Raw genomic sequence first — 17,454 nt, forward strand, 5'->3', positions numbered from 1 at the left:
TTCTTAAACTGTGGCCCCTGGTTCTGGACTCCCCCAAGATTGGGAACATGTTTCCTGCCTCTAAAGTGTCCAACCCCTTAATAATCTTATATGTTTCGATAAGATCCCCTCTCATCCTTCTAAATTCCAGTGTATACAAGCCTAGTCGCTCCAGTCTTTCAACATACGACAGTCCCGTTATCATAAACCTCCCCCAGCTCTCCAATTGAAAATTAACTATTTTCCTTTTCCTTAATTTTTTTCTCATTGTTTCGTGCATTTTTAAAAAAAAATCGGCAGCTTACAAAGCAGTAGCATGAATATTGATTCCTCTAACTTCAAGTAACCCTTGCTTTCCCTCTCTCTCTGTCCCTCCCCCACACCAGTTCTCCGACTAGTTTCACTGTCCTTTTGATTAATTTTACTGTTCGTATGCCTCTTTGCCACCTTCCCCTCAGCCAACGATGAACCACTGCACATTTCCTTGATCATCGTCTGCTTTGATCTGTTCTTTTCACACCTTACATGTTCTTTGCACCCTTCCATATCTCTAGTTTCCCTCTCCCGACTGAAGGTCTCGACCCGAAAAACTTCATTCATTCCTTCTCTCCAGAGATGCTGCCTGTCCCACTGAGTTACTCCAGCTTTTTGGACTCCCCCAATTTCAGGATAGACTGGGCTTGTACTCGCTGGAATTTAGAAGACTGAGGGGGGATCTTATAGAAACATATAAAATTCTTAAGGGGTTGGAGAGGCTAGATGCGGGAAGATTGTTCCCGATGTTGGGGGAGTCCAGAACCAGGGGTCACAGCTTAAGGATAAGGGGGAAGTCTTTTAGGACCGAGATGAGAAAACATTTCTTCACACAGAGAGTGGTGAGTCTGTGGAATTCTCTGCCACAGAAGGTAGTTGAGGCCAGTTCATTGGCTATATTTAAGAGGGAGTTAGATGTGGCCCTTTTTGCTAAAGGGATCAGGGGGTATGGAGAGAAGGCAGGTACAGGCTACTGAGCTGGATGATCAGCCATGATCATATTGAATGGCGGTGCAGGCTCGAAGGGCCGAATGGCCTACTCCTGCACCTATTTTCTATGTTTCTATGTGTCTCTTTTTAATTTTGATTTCAGATTTCAAGAGTGTTTTGTTGTCATATGTCCCAGATAGAACAATGACATTCTGACTTGCTGCAGTACCTGCAGTTTTTTGATTTTCTGATATCATGAATTGATCTCCCGAAATGTGCATACTATCATATCATTTTATTATCATTTACAATCAATGGCAACAAAATAAACTGCAGCACATTATATCCACACTTCTAATATTAGTGATTAGAGTGCACGGTAGCAACTGGTTAATTGAGTTTTACATTAACAGAGGGGAGAAAAATCCTCATCGCAGTTGTGGAATTATAACAATACTCTGGTCAATGTGGAAAAAGTTTGACATTACGTAAACAGTGGACACGGTAGCAGTATTGTAAATGTGAAAAGGGTTGGAAATAACCTCAATCATCTTCAAACAGATTTCAAAAGGCATTGAATAAGTACCGGTGCATAATATACACATGAATGACTAAACATGCCCACAACCTATTTACAGCAGCAGGCATTGAATTAGTCTCATGAAACAACTGCTGATCCTGGAAATTGAAAACAAACATTGCTGGAAATACTCAGTAAGTCAGGCAGCATCTGTGCAGAAAGAAACAGGGTTCGTCTTTTTGGCTAACGACATTTCGTGGGAATTAATAAAGGCACAGTACAGATAAGACATGAAATGCGCTGTCTGAAACAATGGTGGAAGCAGACTCACCAAATTCTGAAAATAGATTGACCAGAAACTTTCATTCTCTTTTTCTTTATTGATTATTGATTAGTGCAGGTGCCAGAGGTTATGGGGAGAAGGCATGAGAATGGGGTTAGGAGGGAGAGATAGATCAGCCATGATTGAATTCTGCTCCTATCACTTATGAATTTATGACCTTTATTCACATCTGCTGCCCAAACTCCAGAGGATTTCAACCATTTTCTGTTCCTACAAGTTGCTTGCCATGAAAATATTGGTCTCAACTCCACCCATTGATTGGCTTTAGTTCCAACGGAAAAAAAAATAATGATCAGAGGATTGATGTGTCTCAATATTTCCATATTCCCACAGCAATATCAGGTGCAAAATCCATGGGGTGTTTTTTTCAAATGGCAGCCTTCCCACTAGTTGTACGTGCCAAGCACAAAAACGATACTTGTTTCACAGACATGCAAGGTCGAAACATTATTTCAACTCAGAAATTTTCCAAAATATATTCTCTAGATAATTTTCTAACTATTAAGTGCAGTTGGAATAAAAAGGGAATATGTTTGTATTATCATTTATCAATTCTACTCCATTATTTTTTTTTTTTTCAAACCTTTCCAACCAATTTAAGTTGTGGAGAAAACATGAAGCCCCAAGCCCCATTTCATAAGAAATGCTTTAGAATTTAAACTCTGTGGACCTTAAGAATCTTATATCAATCTTTCAACATAGCATAGTTCGCGCCTTATCATTGCTGCATATATAAAAATTATCCTCTGAAATTTCTTAGCAAAAGCGGGCACCACAGAAGTGCAGAGGTAGAGTTGCTGCCTAACAGCGCCAGAGATCTGGGTTTGATCCTGATTACAGGTGCTGTCTGTATGGAGTTTGTGCGTTCCCCCTGTGACCAGGTGGGCTTTCTCCAGGTGGTCATCAGTTCATAAGTGATAGGAGCAGAATTTGGCCGTTCGGCCCATCAAGTCTACTCCGCCATTCAATCGTGGCTGATTTATCTCTCCCTCCTAACCCCATTCTCCTGCCTTCTCCCCATAACGGTGATCCGGTTTCCTTCCACATCCCCAAAACGTGCCGATTTGTCGGTTAATTGGCTTCTGCAAATTGTCCTTACTGTGTAGGACCTAACCAGTCAGTGCATGGGTGACGATCGCTGGCCGACGCAAACTTGGTGGGCCAAAGGCCCTTATCCACCCTGTATCTTTAAACTAGACGAAATATTTAATTTATAATTTCAAGTCTGCGATTCATCACCTCGTGGGTCAGTTCTCCCAAAAAGACAATAAAAGCCAGACCAGTCAGTTTAAACACTATCATGAGGGAAGTACATGCTTCATGGAGATACAAGCAGGCTGTGGACCAGGCAGGGAGATTGTGCTTATTTTAAAGAAATAGATACTTTTCCTTGCAAGTTTATAGAACCTCACTGCATCCAGAGAACGGCACTGGGGGGGTGGGAGCACCTATTGTTGTGATCCGCAAATGAATTGGTATCGTAGATATTCTTAAGAATGATGAGAGACACAAAATGCTGGAGTAACTCAGCGGGTCAGGCAGCATCTCAGGAGAGAAGGAATGGGTGAAGTTTTGGGGTCGAGACCCTTCTTCAGACTGATGTCAGAGGAGAGGGCAGGGCAAAGGTAGGATGTAGGTCGGAGACAGGAGGACTAGTGGGATAACTAGGAAGGGGGAGGGGATAGAGAGGGGAAGCGGGGACTAACTGAACTTAGAGAAGTCAAACATTGACTTTAACCTCAGTTAGTCCCTGCTGCCCCTCTCTATCCTCACTCTTCCCAGTTATCCCACTAGTCAACATTGACTTCTCCCACTTCAGGTCGTCCCTGCTTCCCCTCTCTATCCCCTCCTCCCCCTTCCCAGTTCTCCCAATAGTCTTCCTGTCTCCAACTACATCCTATCCTTGTCCCGCCCCCTCCCCTGGAATCCGTCTGAAGAAGGGTCTCGACCCGAAACGTCACCCATTCCTTCTCTCCAGAGATGCTGCCTGACCCGCTGAGTTACTCCAGCATTTTGTGTTTAAACGCTCCTTAATCCTCCTTAATGTGGTCTTTAGATTTATATTTTGGTTGAAGAAAAATAAAAATGTATCCAATGATCCGGCATGGAAAATGGTGTCATCAGGACAGATTTGACACAGACTGAGAAACTGAGGGAATGGAAAAAAGAAGCGAGGTGGTAGGAAGAGTAAATCCCAAAGATGGAGTTTGTGAAGTCATGGAGAGTACTGTAAAATTCTTAAGAGAACCATTTCTCACGAGAGGAGTCTGGTGTCGAGTCGAGGAAGAGTTAAATAACAGATGTGCATTGTGTATATTCACAGGTACTCTTACTGACGGAGGCTGCATCACGCTTCCTTACGGCTGCCATCACTTTGTTCTGCAAGAAGTATCCACGCCCAACCTGCACTGCTCTGATTTGGGCCATTCCTTCATGCTCCAGTTATAGAGATACAACGTGGGAACAGGCCCTTCAGTCCACGCCAACCAGCAATCTCCATTCACTATCCTACACACTCAGGACAATTTTACAACTTACCAAAGCCAATTAACCTACAAACCTGTGCGTCTTTGGAGTGTGGGAGGAAACCGGAGCACCCGGAGAAAACCCACGCAGTCACAGGAAGAACATACAAACTCCGTGCAGATAGCCCCCCCCCCCCCCCCTAGTCAGGAACAAATTCGGTTTCCTGGAGCTGTAAGGGAACAACTACCACTGCACCACCCTAATATATATATTTTTTTTTTTCTTCATATTTCAGATACAGCGCGGAAACAGGCCTTTTCGGCCCACCAAGTCTGCGCCGCCCAGCGATCCCCGCACATTAACACTATCCTACACACACTAGGGACAATTTTTTAATATTTTTTTACATTCACCCAGTCAATTAACCCACGCAGGTCACGGGGAGAACGTACAAACTCCTTACAGTACAGCACCCGTAGTCAGGATCGAACCTGAGTCTCCGGCGCTGCATTCGCTGTAAAGCAACAACTCTACCGTTGCGCCACCGTGCCGCCATAATGTAGGGAAATAATGTAGGGAAATAATTCAGTAGTCTTTAAATTAAATTTGTTTCTCATTATGTGTGAAATCTGTTGAATGCCGGTTTCAAGCTCTGACATCCTGTGCATATACCAGCCGTTGGCGAAATTCTCTGTTTTGGCAAGTCGAGGGTTAACCTGTTCAGGTTGTTGTTAGTATCATGTTAAATCCCTTCAGAAATAGCGCTTGCATTGTCAGGACAAGTAACAACTAGAGAAACTTTGCACCAATGAGGAATTTTTCTTTCTGTCTGATCCTGTCTCTCGAACAGTCGCCTAGCTGAGGGCTTTCATTATGAGCCTTTGCTTATTTTCATATTTTCAAGCTGTAAAATTATGATTTTGGCAAATGTTAATATCAACTGATCGAGACCTATAAATTTATATATATTATATTTTCTTAAAATAGGCAAAAAAAGCAATTACATCTTTTATTTTGCAATATGATTGGAAATCCAATGTTTCTGGATTTTGTACAGGAAATATTCAAGTTGAGCTGATTTGCAGACTTGTTGAAGACTGCCTTGAACCAGACCATTGAACAGTGACTTTCAGGTTCATTTATTCTATTGTTAATTAAAGTTTACCTTTATGCCGGTCTTGTATAACCCTCCCTCATCAAAACATATTTTAAAGTAGAGGAGTCCATTATATTTTTTTATGGTTGCCTCTTTTTTTAAAGAATCAATGTTTCTCTTCATGCCTGAATGTTTTGATATTCCATTGGAACGGGAAATCAAGATAGAGTGGATTTGGAGAAGATGTTTCCATTAATGGGAGTCTAGGACCAGAGGGCACAGACTCAGAATAAAAGGATGTACCTTCGAGTGGAGATGAGGAAGAATTTATTTAGCCAGATGATAGTGAACCTGTAGAATTCATTGCCACAAGTGGATTTGGAGGCCAAGTCATTGGGTATTTTTAAAACAGAGATTGATAGGATCTTGATTAATAACGGTGTCAATGGTACCAGGGAGAAGGCAGGAGAATGTGATTGAGAGGGGAATATAGATCAGCCATCATCGAATGGTGAAGCAGACTCGATGGGCCGAATGGCCTAATTCTGCTCCAATGTCTTATGATTTCATGAGATCACTATAATTAATGTTGGTGTATTTGAAGAGTTGCAAATGAGTACAAAGAATGTGAATCAAGTTAAGTTATAGGATACAATTTTAACAAGGTTTCAAGAAAGCAAAAAGCTGTGGTTGCGTATGCATTGTCCATTGATGAAGTAGGGTAGATTGAGAAACTAAATGGGGAAAAAAAAATCACAGAATTCTGAACTTTATAAATCGGAGCAGAGAGGAAGGAGGAAGAGGAAGGTGATATACAAAGGAAAGTAGTTGGCGATGGTATTGATGGGAGAAAGGGAACTACAGGTGATAGTGAAAAGCAATGGAAGGTAGCCAGTGTGGATCACATGTTCCTACAAGCTCAAAACAAATGCAAAGAAGCATAGGCGGTTTGTATCGTCATCTCCAAAGACGTACAGGTATGTAGGTTAATTGGCTGGGTAAATGTAAAAATTGTCCCTAGTGGGTGTAGGATAGTGTTAATGTACGGGGATCACTGGGCGGCACGGACTTGGAGGGCCGAAAAGGCCTGTTTCCGGCTGTATATATATGATATGATATGATCTCCAATTTGAAAGAAAAGGTGGTACATCAGAGAGCAACAAAAATAATGACGAGAAAATACAAGTGACAATATATTAGAGGAAACTAAACTCTAACCCTCCTTTGGGAGGGTTCTACCCGGTATAATCTCTACAATCAGTGAAGTTAACGGAAACTAAACTCTAATCCTCCAATGGACAATGGAAAGCTTTCTGCTTTCTTGAATCTCTGTTTTGAGTGTACCCTCTGATGTAACTTGGTTCTCATTCTTCCTACCAAATGCAACTCTTCAAATGTATCAATCCACCATCTCCCTGCCCAGTCCAACAGCATGCTTCCATCTCCATGAAGCATGTACCTCCCTCACAACAGTATTGTGCCATCTTTGACCAGACCTTTGAGAACATAGTTTTAAACATTCGGGCATGTTTACCTTGATACAGCAAAGAAAGGTTGCCAAGTGTTTAGCATATAAGTCACCAAACCCACCCTTTCATCAATATCAACCAATGCAAGATACCCACTCTAATATACTGTTTACATCACAAAAGGCACAGTGCAATTGGTTATACAGCATTCTATCAAAAGATATCCAATTAAGCTACCACATACAGCAATTTTATTGCAAACTTTCATGGAAAACTTCCATTAAATACTCACGTGCAGTCTCGTGCCATTTGGAACATATTGCTCCTGTTCTTCCATAAAAATATCTATCACAGGATGCCTGCCATTCTTGATCATTATTTGTCTCTTTTCTTGCAGCACAGTTGGTCTGTACGATTGACATAAAAGATCATTCTTTTATTTCATATAGTTTTATATATTTCATATATATTTCATATATTTTATTTTATATAACTTTAGATAGTTCCTCTGTCCCTCTCTTCCCCACCCCCTTCCCAGTTCTCCCACTTTCACCTATATCCTTTCTTTGTCCCGCCCCCCTGACATCAGTCTGAAGAAGGGTCTCGACCCGAAACGTCACCCATTCCTTCTCTCCTGAGATGCTGCCTGACCTGCTGAGTTACTCCAGCATTTTGTTATATATTCTTTTATTTCAGATTGAAACAGTATAATCTCTACATTTAGTGAAAGTGTTCATGCTATCTTCTTTCTTATTTGATATTTTTCTGAAAGTCACATTAAGATTAAAGATAGGCGACCCTTAATGTTGCTTTAATTGGACTACCATAAAGTTTGTACCGTGACCACCTTAATCTTCTAATGGGAGTCATCAATCAGAATGGTTGATATCTGTAAGGCAGCGGCACATTGGCGCAGCAGTAGAGTTGCCGCCTCACAGCGCCAGAGACCCCGGTTCAATCCAGACTACAGGTGCTGGATGTACGGAGTTTGTACGTGCTCCCCATGACCTGCGCAGGTTTTCTCTGGGTGCTCCAGTTTCCTCCCACATTCCAAAGACATACAGGTTTGCAGGTTAATTGACTTTGGAAAAATTGTAAAATTGTCCTTAGTATGTACGAGAGTGTTAGAGCGCGAGGATCGCTGGTCGGCGCGGACTCTGTGGGCTGAAGGGCCTGTTTCCTGTATACCAGCTTCAGAGCAGTAACAGCACTTTTATTGGGACAAATTGTCCTGTTTATGAAGATATACAGCTTTATGATTAGCTTAGTCTAGATTAGATACAGCACGGAAACAGGGCCTTCGGCCCACCAAGCCCGCATCGACCAGCGATCCCCGCACACTAACACTATCCAATACACTCGGGACAATTTACAATTATACCAAGCCAATTAACCTACAACCCTATACATCTTTGAAGTGTGGAAGGAAACCGAAGATCCCGGACAAAACTCACGCTGTCACAGGGAGAACGTACAAACTGCGCACAGACAAGCAGCTGTAGTCAGGTTCGCACCCGGGTCTCTGGCACTGTAAGGCAGCAACTCTACCACCGTACCACCGCAAATGATTCCCTGTATCTACGTTTAGCCCCAGTAATTTTGGAACACAACAGTTTTTCTAAGCCAATGTTAGGAAAACATCCCATTGTTTGAGGAATTAAATGGAATTGCTACATTTAATGAAAATATGCACACAATGCATGCTCTTCCATTTCTTAGAACTTCCATTTACACATGTAGATAAAAATATTTTCTAAACACGAGCTTTCAGGAGTAATAATGGTCGTCATTCAATAACAACAAAATAAGACCTTTAAAGCACAAGAAGGATATTTCAATGGGAAGATTCAATTACAGTGAAATATACATTTTTTGATTGCTTTAAATTGCATGTAAGGTTATATTGGCCCTTAATAAGAAACATCAAGAACTCGTCCAGCTGATTATTGATTTTGCGAGCATTTAAGTGGTGCAATCGATCCATTTACAAACCGTAATAACAGTAATAACAACCAACATGGAAACAAGTGACTATATCAATAACAGTTTATGTTCATATTTTTATTAGAAACTTAAATGTAAACAGGGTCAATATTAATGTTAAAAGATGTGATTTGAAAGAAAGACATGATGTAATAGGAGTAAGGATATTCTTGCTATTGAGGGCGTGCAGCATAGGTTTACTAGGTTAATTCCCGGAATGGCGGGACTATCATATGTTGAAAGACTGGAGCGACTAGGCTTGTATACACTGGAATTTAGAAGGATGAGAGGAGATCTTATTGAAACGTATAGGATTATTAAGGGGTTGGACACGTTAGAGGCAGGAAACATGTTCCCAATGTTGGGGGAGTCCAGAACCAGGGGCCACAGTTTAAGAATAAGGGGTAGGCCATTTAGAACGGAGATGAGGAAAAACTTTTTCAGTCAGAGAGTTGTAAATCTGTGGAATTCTCTGCCTCAGAAGGCAGTGGAGGCCAGTTCTCTGAATGCATTCAAGAGAGAGCTAGATAGAGCTCTTAAAGATAGCGGAGTCAGGGGGTATGGGGAGAAGGCAGGAACGGGGTACTGATTGAGAATGATCAGCCATGATCACATTGAAAGGTGGTGCTGGCCCGAAGGGCCGAATGGCCTACTCCTGCACCTATTGTCTATAGTCGGCCATTTGGCCCTTCAAGTCAGCACCGCCATTAAATATGATCATGGCTGATCATCCAGGATCAGTACCCCGTTCTTGCTTTCCCCCCATATCCCTTGATTCTGTCTGTTAGCCTCAAGAGCTATATCCTCCTACATTCCTCCTACATTCCAAAGTGCAAAGTCTATTGTCTATAATATGCAATCAATGCTACACTTTGAATAATATACTGATTAAATTCTCAATGATGTTGCATAGGGATGGTCCACATCTGTAGAACACTTTTACTTTATTTCAATGTTCACTTGGTAGCGCAGCGGTAGAGTTGATGCCTTACAGTGATAGAACTAGTATATGGGTGATGGAATGGGTGATACAATGCTTGAACTAGTATACGGGTGATCGTTGGTTGGTCAGTGCGCTGAAGGGCCTTTTCCATGCCATATCTCTAATCTAAAAACGTTTAGTTTAGTTTAGAGATACAGCGTGGAAACAGGCCCTTCAGCCAATCGAGTCTGCGCCGGCCAGCGATCACCGCACACTAACACTATCCTACACACACTAGGGACAATTTACACCTAAACCAAGCCATTTAACCTGCAAAGCTGTACGTCTTTGGAGTGTGGAAGTAAACCGAAGATCTGGAGTGTGGAAGGAAACCACGCGGTCACGGGGAGAAGATACAAACTCCGTACAGACAGCACCCGTAGTCGGGATTGAACCCGGGTAAGGCAGCAACTATCGCTGCACCATCGTGCCCTGGAAAGTACTCGAAAGTAAAAACTCACAGAAATTGCACCAAGGAGCTAGATCATGTCGCACCTGTTTTCTGAGTGTCATTTGCTTCAATTTTGATTTTACCGTGAGCTGATCATACAGATCTTTTCTCTACGATTGTGCCAGAGACAAATTTGGGCCAGGCTTTTCTAATGCAGGTAGTCTCCCTCCTATTCCTCGTTACCTTGGCCCAACTGGAGGAGATGGTGAGGTTGAGTAACCTTCTAATTATCCGATGATTGAGACTTGACTTTCAATGTGGGTGCTGGATGAGGTGGGATTTTAATGATAGATTAGGACGCTGAGGTGATGTATGGGATAGCGGATATGAATGGAGCAATTAAAGAGCGGTTTAGCAGTTGATACCGGAATGTTTTGTAAGGGCGGGTGGCACAGTGACAGAGTTGATGTCTTACAACGTCAGAGACCTGGTTCGATCCAAAGGGTGCTCTCTGTACAGAGTTTGCACGTTCTCCCTGTGACTGCGTGGGTTTTCTTCGGGTGCTCCGGTTTCCTCCCACATTCCAGACGTACAGGTGAGTTGGCCTCTAAATTGTTCCTAGTGTGTAGTGTAGAACTAGTTAAAGGGTGATCGCTGGTCGGTGCAAACTCAGTGGGCCAAAGGGCCTGTTTGCGCAGTGTATCACTAAAGTATGTGCACCGTTGGGCAAGTGTTGTCTGCGTTTGACAGAGCAGAGTTGATAAGAATGTGGATTCACCGTAACACAAACTCACACAATTTCTTCCCGGATTCTGAAGAAGGGTCCCAACGTGAAACGTCACCCATCCTTTGTTGAGTCTGAAGAACGGTCCCAATGCAAAACATTACCTATCCCTGTTCTCCAGAGATGCTGCTTGACCTGCTGAGTTACTCCAGCAATTTGTGCCTTTTTTGTCTTTCCAGTATTGCGGGGACACTAACTGCTGAAGGAGACTGCATGGGCCATCTCCTTTTGGCCTCTTCCAACTATTATCCTGGAAGGTCTCCTGTGTCCCCAGTGCTAGACATCCCTACCGTCACTGATCTGAGTTGTAGAGAGATCCTTTCATAGAACCTCAGAGCTCCCTCCTCCTTTTCCCTCCACTCCATGGCAGCCATGATGTGTGTTCCAGCAGTCTGGCTGGTTGTCAGCCATGGGGAGTGGGCCTTTGATGGCTCTTCCACACCCTCGAGGTCGGCTGTGGGAATCGCCTATCCCCCCCCCCCCCCCCCCGGGGAACAAGGGCAAAAGAGGGCCAGGCATGGAGAGGGACAACTGATTTGCGGGATTTTAGTCAGAGGGTAGTGAATCTGTGGAACCCATTGCCACAGAGGGCTGTGGAGGCCAAGTCAGTGGATATTTCTAAGGCAGAGATTGACAATTTTTTGATTAGAACGGGTGTCAAGTGTTATGGGAAGAAGGCAGGAAAATGGAATTAGAAGGCAGAGATCAGCTATGATTGAATGGCAGAGTAGACTCGATGGGCCAAACGGCCTTTCTGCTCCTATAACTTGTGAACTGGATTGAGGCAACGGTTGCAATGGGCCTTTGTGGCCAGCTGCAGCTGGGACTGTAAAATGGCGCCAAAATGGATAAGTGTGAGGTTATCCACTTTGGCGGTAAGAATAGGAAGGCAGAGTATTATCTGAATGGTGTCAGGTTAGGAAAAGGGGACGTACAACGAGATCTGGGTGTCCTAGTGCATCAGTCACTGAAAGGAAGCATGCAGGTACAGCAGGCAGTGAAGAAAGCCAATGGAATGTTGGCCTTCATAACAAGAGGAGTTGAGTATAGGAGCAAAGAGGTCCTTCTGCAGGTGTACAGGGTACAGGGCCCTAGTGAGACCGCACCTGGAGTACTGTGTGCAGTTTTGGTCTCCAAATTTGCTATTGAGAGCTAGATAGAGCTCTTAAGGATAGCGGAGTCCGGGGGTATGGGGAGAAGGCAGGAACGGGGTACTGATTGAGAATGGCCTACTCCTGCACCTATTGTCTATTGTCTCTTGCATATGGACTGAGCTATTCTGTACTAACCGGGGGATTGAACTTATGTACAGGGATAGTCTTGCTAAGCTGTGCGCAAAAAATGTATTTCACTGTACCTGACACACGTGACAATAAAGAAACCATTGAACCTCATAGTTAGTGATTGCTGCACAATTGACAACTGTAATTAACACAGCCCAATCTGACCAGCATGGTCACAAGTCTCATTTTACCCCTTACTTCAGGGGAAAAGCTACACAACACCATACTCAATCAGGCATTAACATCTGAAGAAGGGTCTGAACCAGAAACGTCACCCATTCCTTCTCTCCAGAGATGCTGCCTGTCCCGCTGAGTTACTCCAGTTTTTTGTGTTTTTCTTTGGTGTAGACCAAAGCAACTGCAGTTCCTTCCTACACCAATACTAAATGCACCCATGTTTCGACACACCAGATATATGCCCCATCTAATTTGTCAGCACGAGTTACTATGACAATTTAGAGGCTGTCACTGTGGAATGTGAGATTGGATTTTGACTTTAAATGTAGGTGGGAGTTTGATCAGGCAACTAAGGCTGGAACAGCAGAGGACCTAGGCTGTTGTTCCAGAACTGCTACCAACTGTGAATTTTTTTTGCTGAATAAAATAACAAAAACACAAATTTTAACACCTGGTGCAAAGCTGGAAAAGAAACAAGAATCTATGAATCATTGATAATGAGGCCAATGCATTCGATGACTGGAGTTTATGAATAAATATGGAATTCATCCATATTCAAAAGTGGGTGCCAATTTTTTTTATTTCCAAGATGAAGGAAACATTCTGGATTTAAGTAACCGAGCCAAAGAGTACATACATATCCTACAAGATGAAATTATAACTCTAAACAAAAAAACAAAATGCTTTGTCTGATGTCAATTGCAATCTCTTGCTTCAGCTGAAAGCACAAAAGGACAAAACCCAAAGATTAAGTTTGGGCATGATCTGGGCATTTTATTGAATGGAATATTCAATACAATGGACTGAAGCAAAAATCAACCAAAAAATTCTTCGCCTGACTATGGTGACAGTCTTCAAAGAACTGCAGACTGATTTTGAGATCAGAGGCAGAGAATTCTGATCTTTGGTGCAGCACGGCACAGCAGTAGAATTGCTGCCTTACAGCACCAGTAAATCCGGGTTCAATCCTGACTACGGGTGTTGTCCGTAATGGAGTTTGCGCATTCTCCCCGTGACCATGTGGGTTTTATCCGAGTACTCCGGTTTCCTCCTACATTCCAAAGACTTGCAGGTTTGTAGGTTAATTGGCTTCGATAAAATTGTAAATAGTTCCTCGCGTGCATAGGATAGCGTTAGTGTGCGGGGATCACTGATCGGCGCAGGCCAAAGGGCCTATTTCTCCAAACTAAACTAAAAACTCTCGTAGTTTCAGACCATTCTGCTGCAAGTCTTCATCCATGAGGCATAAAGCACATTTGTTGATGATCATGGTGTTTCTGCATGTTTTTTAAGCCATTTTACATAAAAGGAACAAGTGCCAATTCAGTGGTTGGACAGATGAGAGATATGGACACCGACAATTTCAGTCAGAGAGTTGTGAATCTGTGGAATTCTCTGCCTCAGAAGGCAGTGGAGGCCAATTCTCTGAATGCATTCGAGAGAGCTAGGTAGAGCTCTTAAGGATAGCGGAGTCAGGGGGTATGGGTAGAAGGCAGGAACGGGGTACTGATTGAGAATGATCAGCCATGATCACATTGAATGGCGGTGCTGGCTCGAAGGGCAGAATGGCCTACTCCTGCACCTAATGTCTATTGTCTATAATACCATTCATTATAAGACCAGAAGGCATACGAGCAGAATTAGGCCATCTAGCCATTTGTGTCCACTCCGCCGTTCAATCATTGCTGAGCCATTTTTCCCTCTCAACCCGACTCTTCCGTCTTCACCCCTTAGCCTTTGATGCTTTTCCTAATCAAAAACCTATCAATCTCCACTTTAAAAATACCCAATGACTTGGCCTCCACAGCTGTCTCCGGCAAAGAATTTCACAGATTCACCACCTTCTGGTTAAAGAAATACATCCTTATCTCCATTCTAAAGGCATGCTCTTTTATTCTGAAGCCTGTGGTTCTAGACTCTCCCATTACTGGACACATCCTTTCCACATCCACTCAATTTAGAAGTAGACAAATACCTAATGAAAGGAAATTAAATAGCGTCACTGGAAACGTGTTTGCCCAATTGTATCTTAAAACAGTGTTGGAAGGAACTGCAGATGCTGGTTTGGACTGAAGATAGACACAAAAAGCTGGAGTAACTCAGCGGGACAGGCAGCATCTCTGCAGAAAAAGAATAGGTGTTGTTTTGAGTCGAGACCCTTCTTCAGACTGAGAGTGAGGGGAAAGTAAATCGAAGGTACGTAGAACAAATGAATGATAGATAATCAAAAAGGAACGATGATCAAGGAAAGGTGGAGCCCACAATGGTTCATTGTTGGCTGCATGGTAGGTGATGACAGTTATGCAGACAGTCAAACTCAGCAGGGTGACAGTGAAACTAGTACGATGACTAGGGATGGGAGAGGGCCTGAGAGAGAGAGGGGATGAAAGGGATATTTAATGTTAGAGAAATCAATATTCATACAGCTAGGTTGTAAGCTGCCTAAGCGAAATATGAGGTGCTGTTCCTCCAATTTGCATTTGGCCTCACTCTGGACAGAAAGGTCAGTATGGGAATGGGAAGGGATGCTAAAGTGTACAGGTTGCATCTTAAAAGAGATGTATAGAAGGCACTCAAGAAGAAACTGCCTTTCGTATGGGGTAAATTGGTACTTAATCAAAAACATCAAAAAGCATTAGACTTAATCTTTATCAGGTAACAGGACAAAATAACCAAAATAATGGAGAGGAACATATTTATTTTGAGTTTCTTAGGTCAGTAAGACCACACTAAGTTACTGAAGGGGAAGATTTTCAATGCCCCCTCTATCCTCCCCACCCACTCTAATACTCACAAAGAAAATGTGTAGGAAGGAACTGCAGATGCTGGTTTACAACGAAGATAGACACAAAAAGCTGGAGTAACTCAGCGGGACAAGCAGCATCTCTGGAGAGAAGGAATAGGTTGTAGCGCGTCGATAAAGGCAAGGAGCCAGGTATTTCGGGAAGGTATATTTTATTGTATCGTGGGTATCAGACGGGTCTAGTCTGCCGGAATGGCTTGGCGCCCAAACCTTGTCCTTATATACCTGAGTCCAGGACCGCCTCCCGGGACTGGTCCATTCCCGTGCCGAGGGGTCGGTAGAAGTATGGCCCGACCCTTGGGAGCCGCCACAAGGTGACCTTTCGGGCCGAGACCCCTCTTCAGACTCCATTTCGCATCGACCCTTTTCTCAACCCGAAACATCATCAATTCCTTCTCTCCAGAGATGTTTCCTGTCCCGCTCAGTTACTCCAGAATTTCGTATCTGCCCACAAAAGGGGCCACAGTTTAAGAATAAGGGGTAGGCCATTTAGAACGGAGATGAAGAAGAACTTTTTCAGTCAGAGGGTGGTGAAGGTGTGGAATTCTCTGCCTCAGAAGGCAGTGGAGGCCAGTTCGTTGGATGCTTTCAAGAGAGAGCTGGATAGAGCTCTTAAGGATAGCGGAGTGAGGGGGTATGGGGAGAAGGCAGGAACGGGGTACTGATTGAGAGTGATCAGCCATGATCGCATTGAATGGCGGTGCTGGCTCGAAGGGCTGAATGGCCTACTCCTGCACCTATTGTCTATTGTCTATTGTAAAAGCACGACAGGATTTAGAGAAAAAAGAAATCTAAAAATCCCTGTGCTTCTCATGATAACCAAACAAACATTCCTGTCTTACATGTTCTGCTTTTGCCTATGTTTAATCTTGGGAGTTGGATTTACGACTTTTTCTAGAGTCAATATGACATTAAGTGTTAACCACATGACTGGTAGTTATGAAGGCCAGATTGAGTGGAGACTGGCAGTTCCCCTTGCTTGCATGACATTAGTGACACTAGATTGTTTATTGAGGAAACAAGCAGCCTGGTAGTTTTTATTAAATTCAATCTCACAACTTGACCTTATTAAATGTGACTTTTTTTTTCAGATCAGCAATCTGTCTTGATGCACCTTAGTTGGGTGCCACAGGTTAGTTTAAGTGCAAATCCAGATATTAAAGAAAACAAAAGGCTTCTTTCGGAAGTAGCAGTTCTCAAGATTTTACTTACCTTCACAGAAGGCTGTGGAGGCCGTCAGGATAAGGCAAAGATAGATAGATTGTTGATTTGCGTAGGTGTCAGGGGTTGCGGAGAGAAGGCAGGAGAATGGGGTTGAGAGGGAAAGATAGATCAGCCATGATTGAATAGCGGAGTAGACTTGATGGGCCGAATGGCCTAATTCTGCTCCTATCAATAGACAATAGACAATAGGTGCAGGAGTAGGCCATTCGGCCCTTCGAGCCAGCACCGCCATTCAATGCGATCATGGCTGATCATTCTCAATCAGTACCCCGTTCCTGCTTTCTCCCCATACCCCCTGACTCCGCTATCCTTAAGAGCTCTATCTAGCTCTCTCTTGAATGTATTCAGAGAATTGGCCTCCACTGCCCTCTGAGGCAGAGAATTCCACAGATTCACAACTCTCTGACTGAAAAAGCTTTTCCTCATCTCTGTTCTAAATGGCCTACCCCTTATTCTTAAACTGTGGCCCCTGGTTCTGGACTCCCCCAACATTGGGAACATGTTTCCTGCTTCTAAATGTGTCCAACCCCTTAATAATCTTATACGTTTCGATAAGATCCCCTCTCATCCTTCTAAATTCCAGTGTATACAAGCTTAGTCGCTCCAGTCTTTCAACATATGACAGTCCCGCCAATCCGGGAATTAACCTAGTCCATTATCACTTATGAACTTACAAATGAATAGGTTTGTCCACTAATGGTGCATAGACAAAATTGCATGCAGAAGGAGACGTGGAGAGCAGCGCAGTTAAATGCACTTCTAAAATTTCCACAATGTATTTTGAGCATGAAATCTTTTGATCCTAGTGCCAATCGAAGCTGAGCCATTAACAGGAGTTCTAAATCTTACAGAAGCCACTGTGAAGGACATGGTCATTTTTCCAACACGGTTCCTAAAAACCATGAGACTTAAATAGCAAAAGAAAGGCGGCATTAATCTGCGCAACGAGCATGTTCAGCCCGCTTCAAAACAATCCAGAGAAAAGGAAGGC

General features: G+C 43.2%; 1 protein-coding gene across 1 annotated transcript in view; it reads right to left on the minus strand.

The window, feature by feature from the left end:
* msh3 (mutS homolog 3 (E. coli)) overlaps nt 1–17,454 on the minus strand; it is a 254,529-nt gene that overhangs the window by 124,612 nt on the left and 112,463 nt on the right. Inside the window, exon 19 of the mRNA XM_078396561.1 lies at nt 7,129–7,243. Within this exon, the coding sequence (XP_078252687.1) occupies nt 7,129–7,243 (115 nt within the window). The remainder of the gene's footprint in view (nt 1–7,128; nt 7,244–17,454) is intronic.

Source organism: Rhinoraja longicauda, chromosome 3, assembly GCF_053455715.1.
Source record: "Rhinoraja longicauda isolate Sanriku21f chromosome 3, sRhiLon1.1, whole genome shotgun sequence".
NCBI lineage: Eukaryota > Metazoa > Chordata > Chondrichthyes > Rajiformes > Arhynchobatidae > Rhinoraja > Rhinoraja longicauda.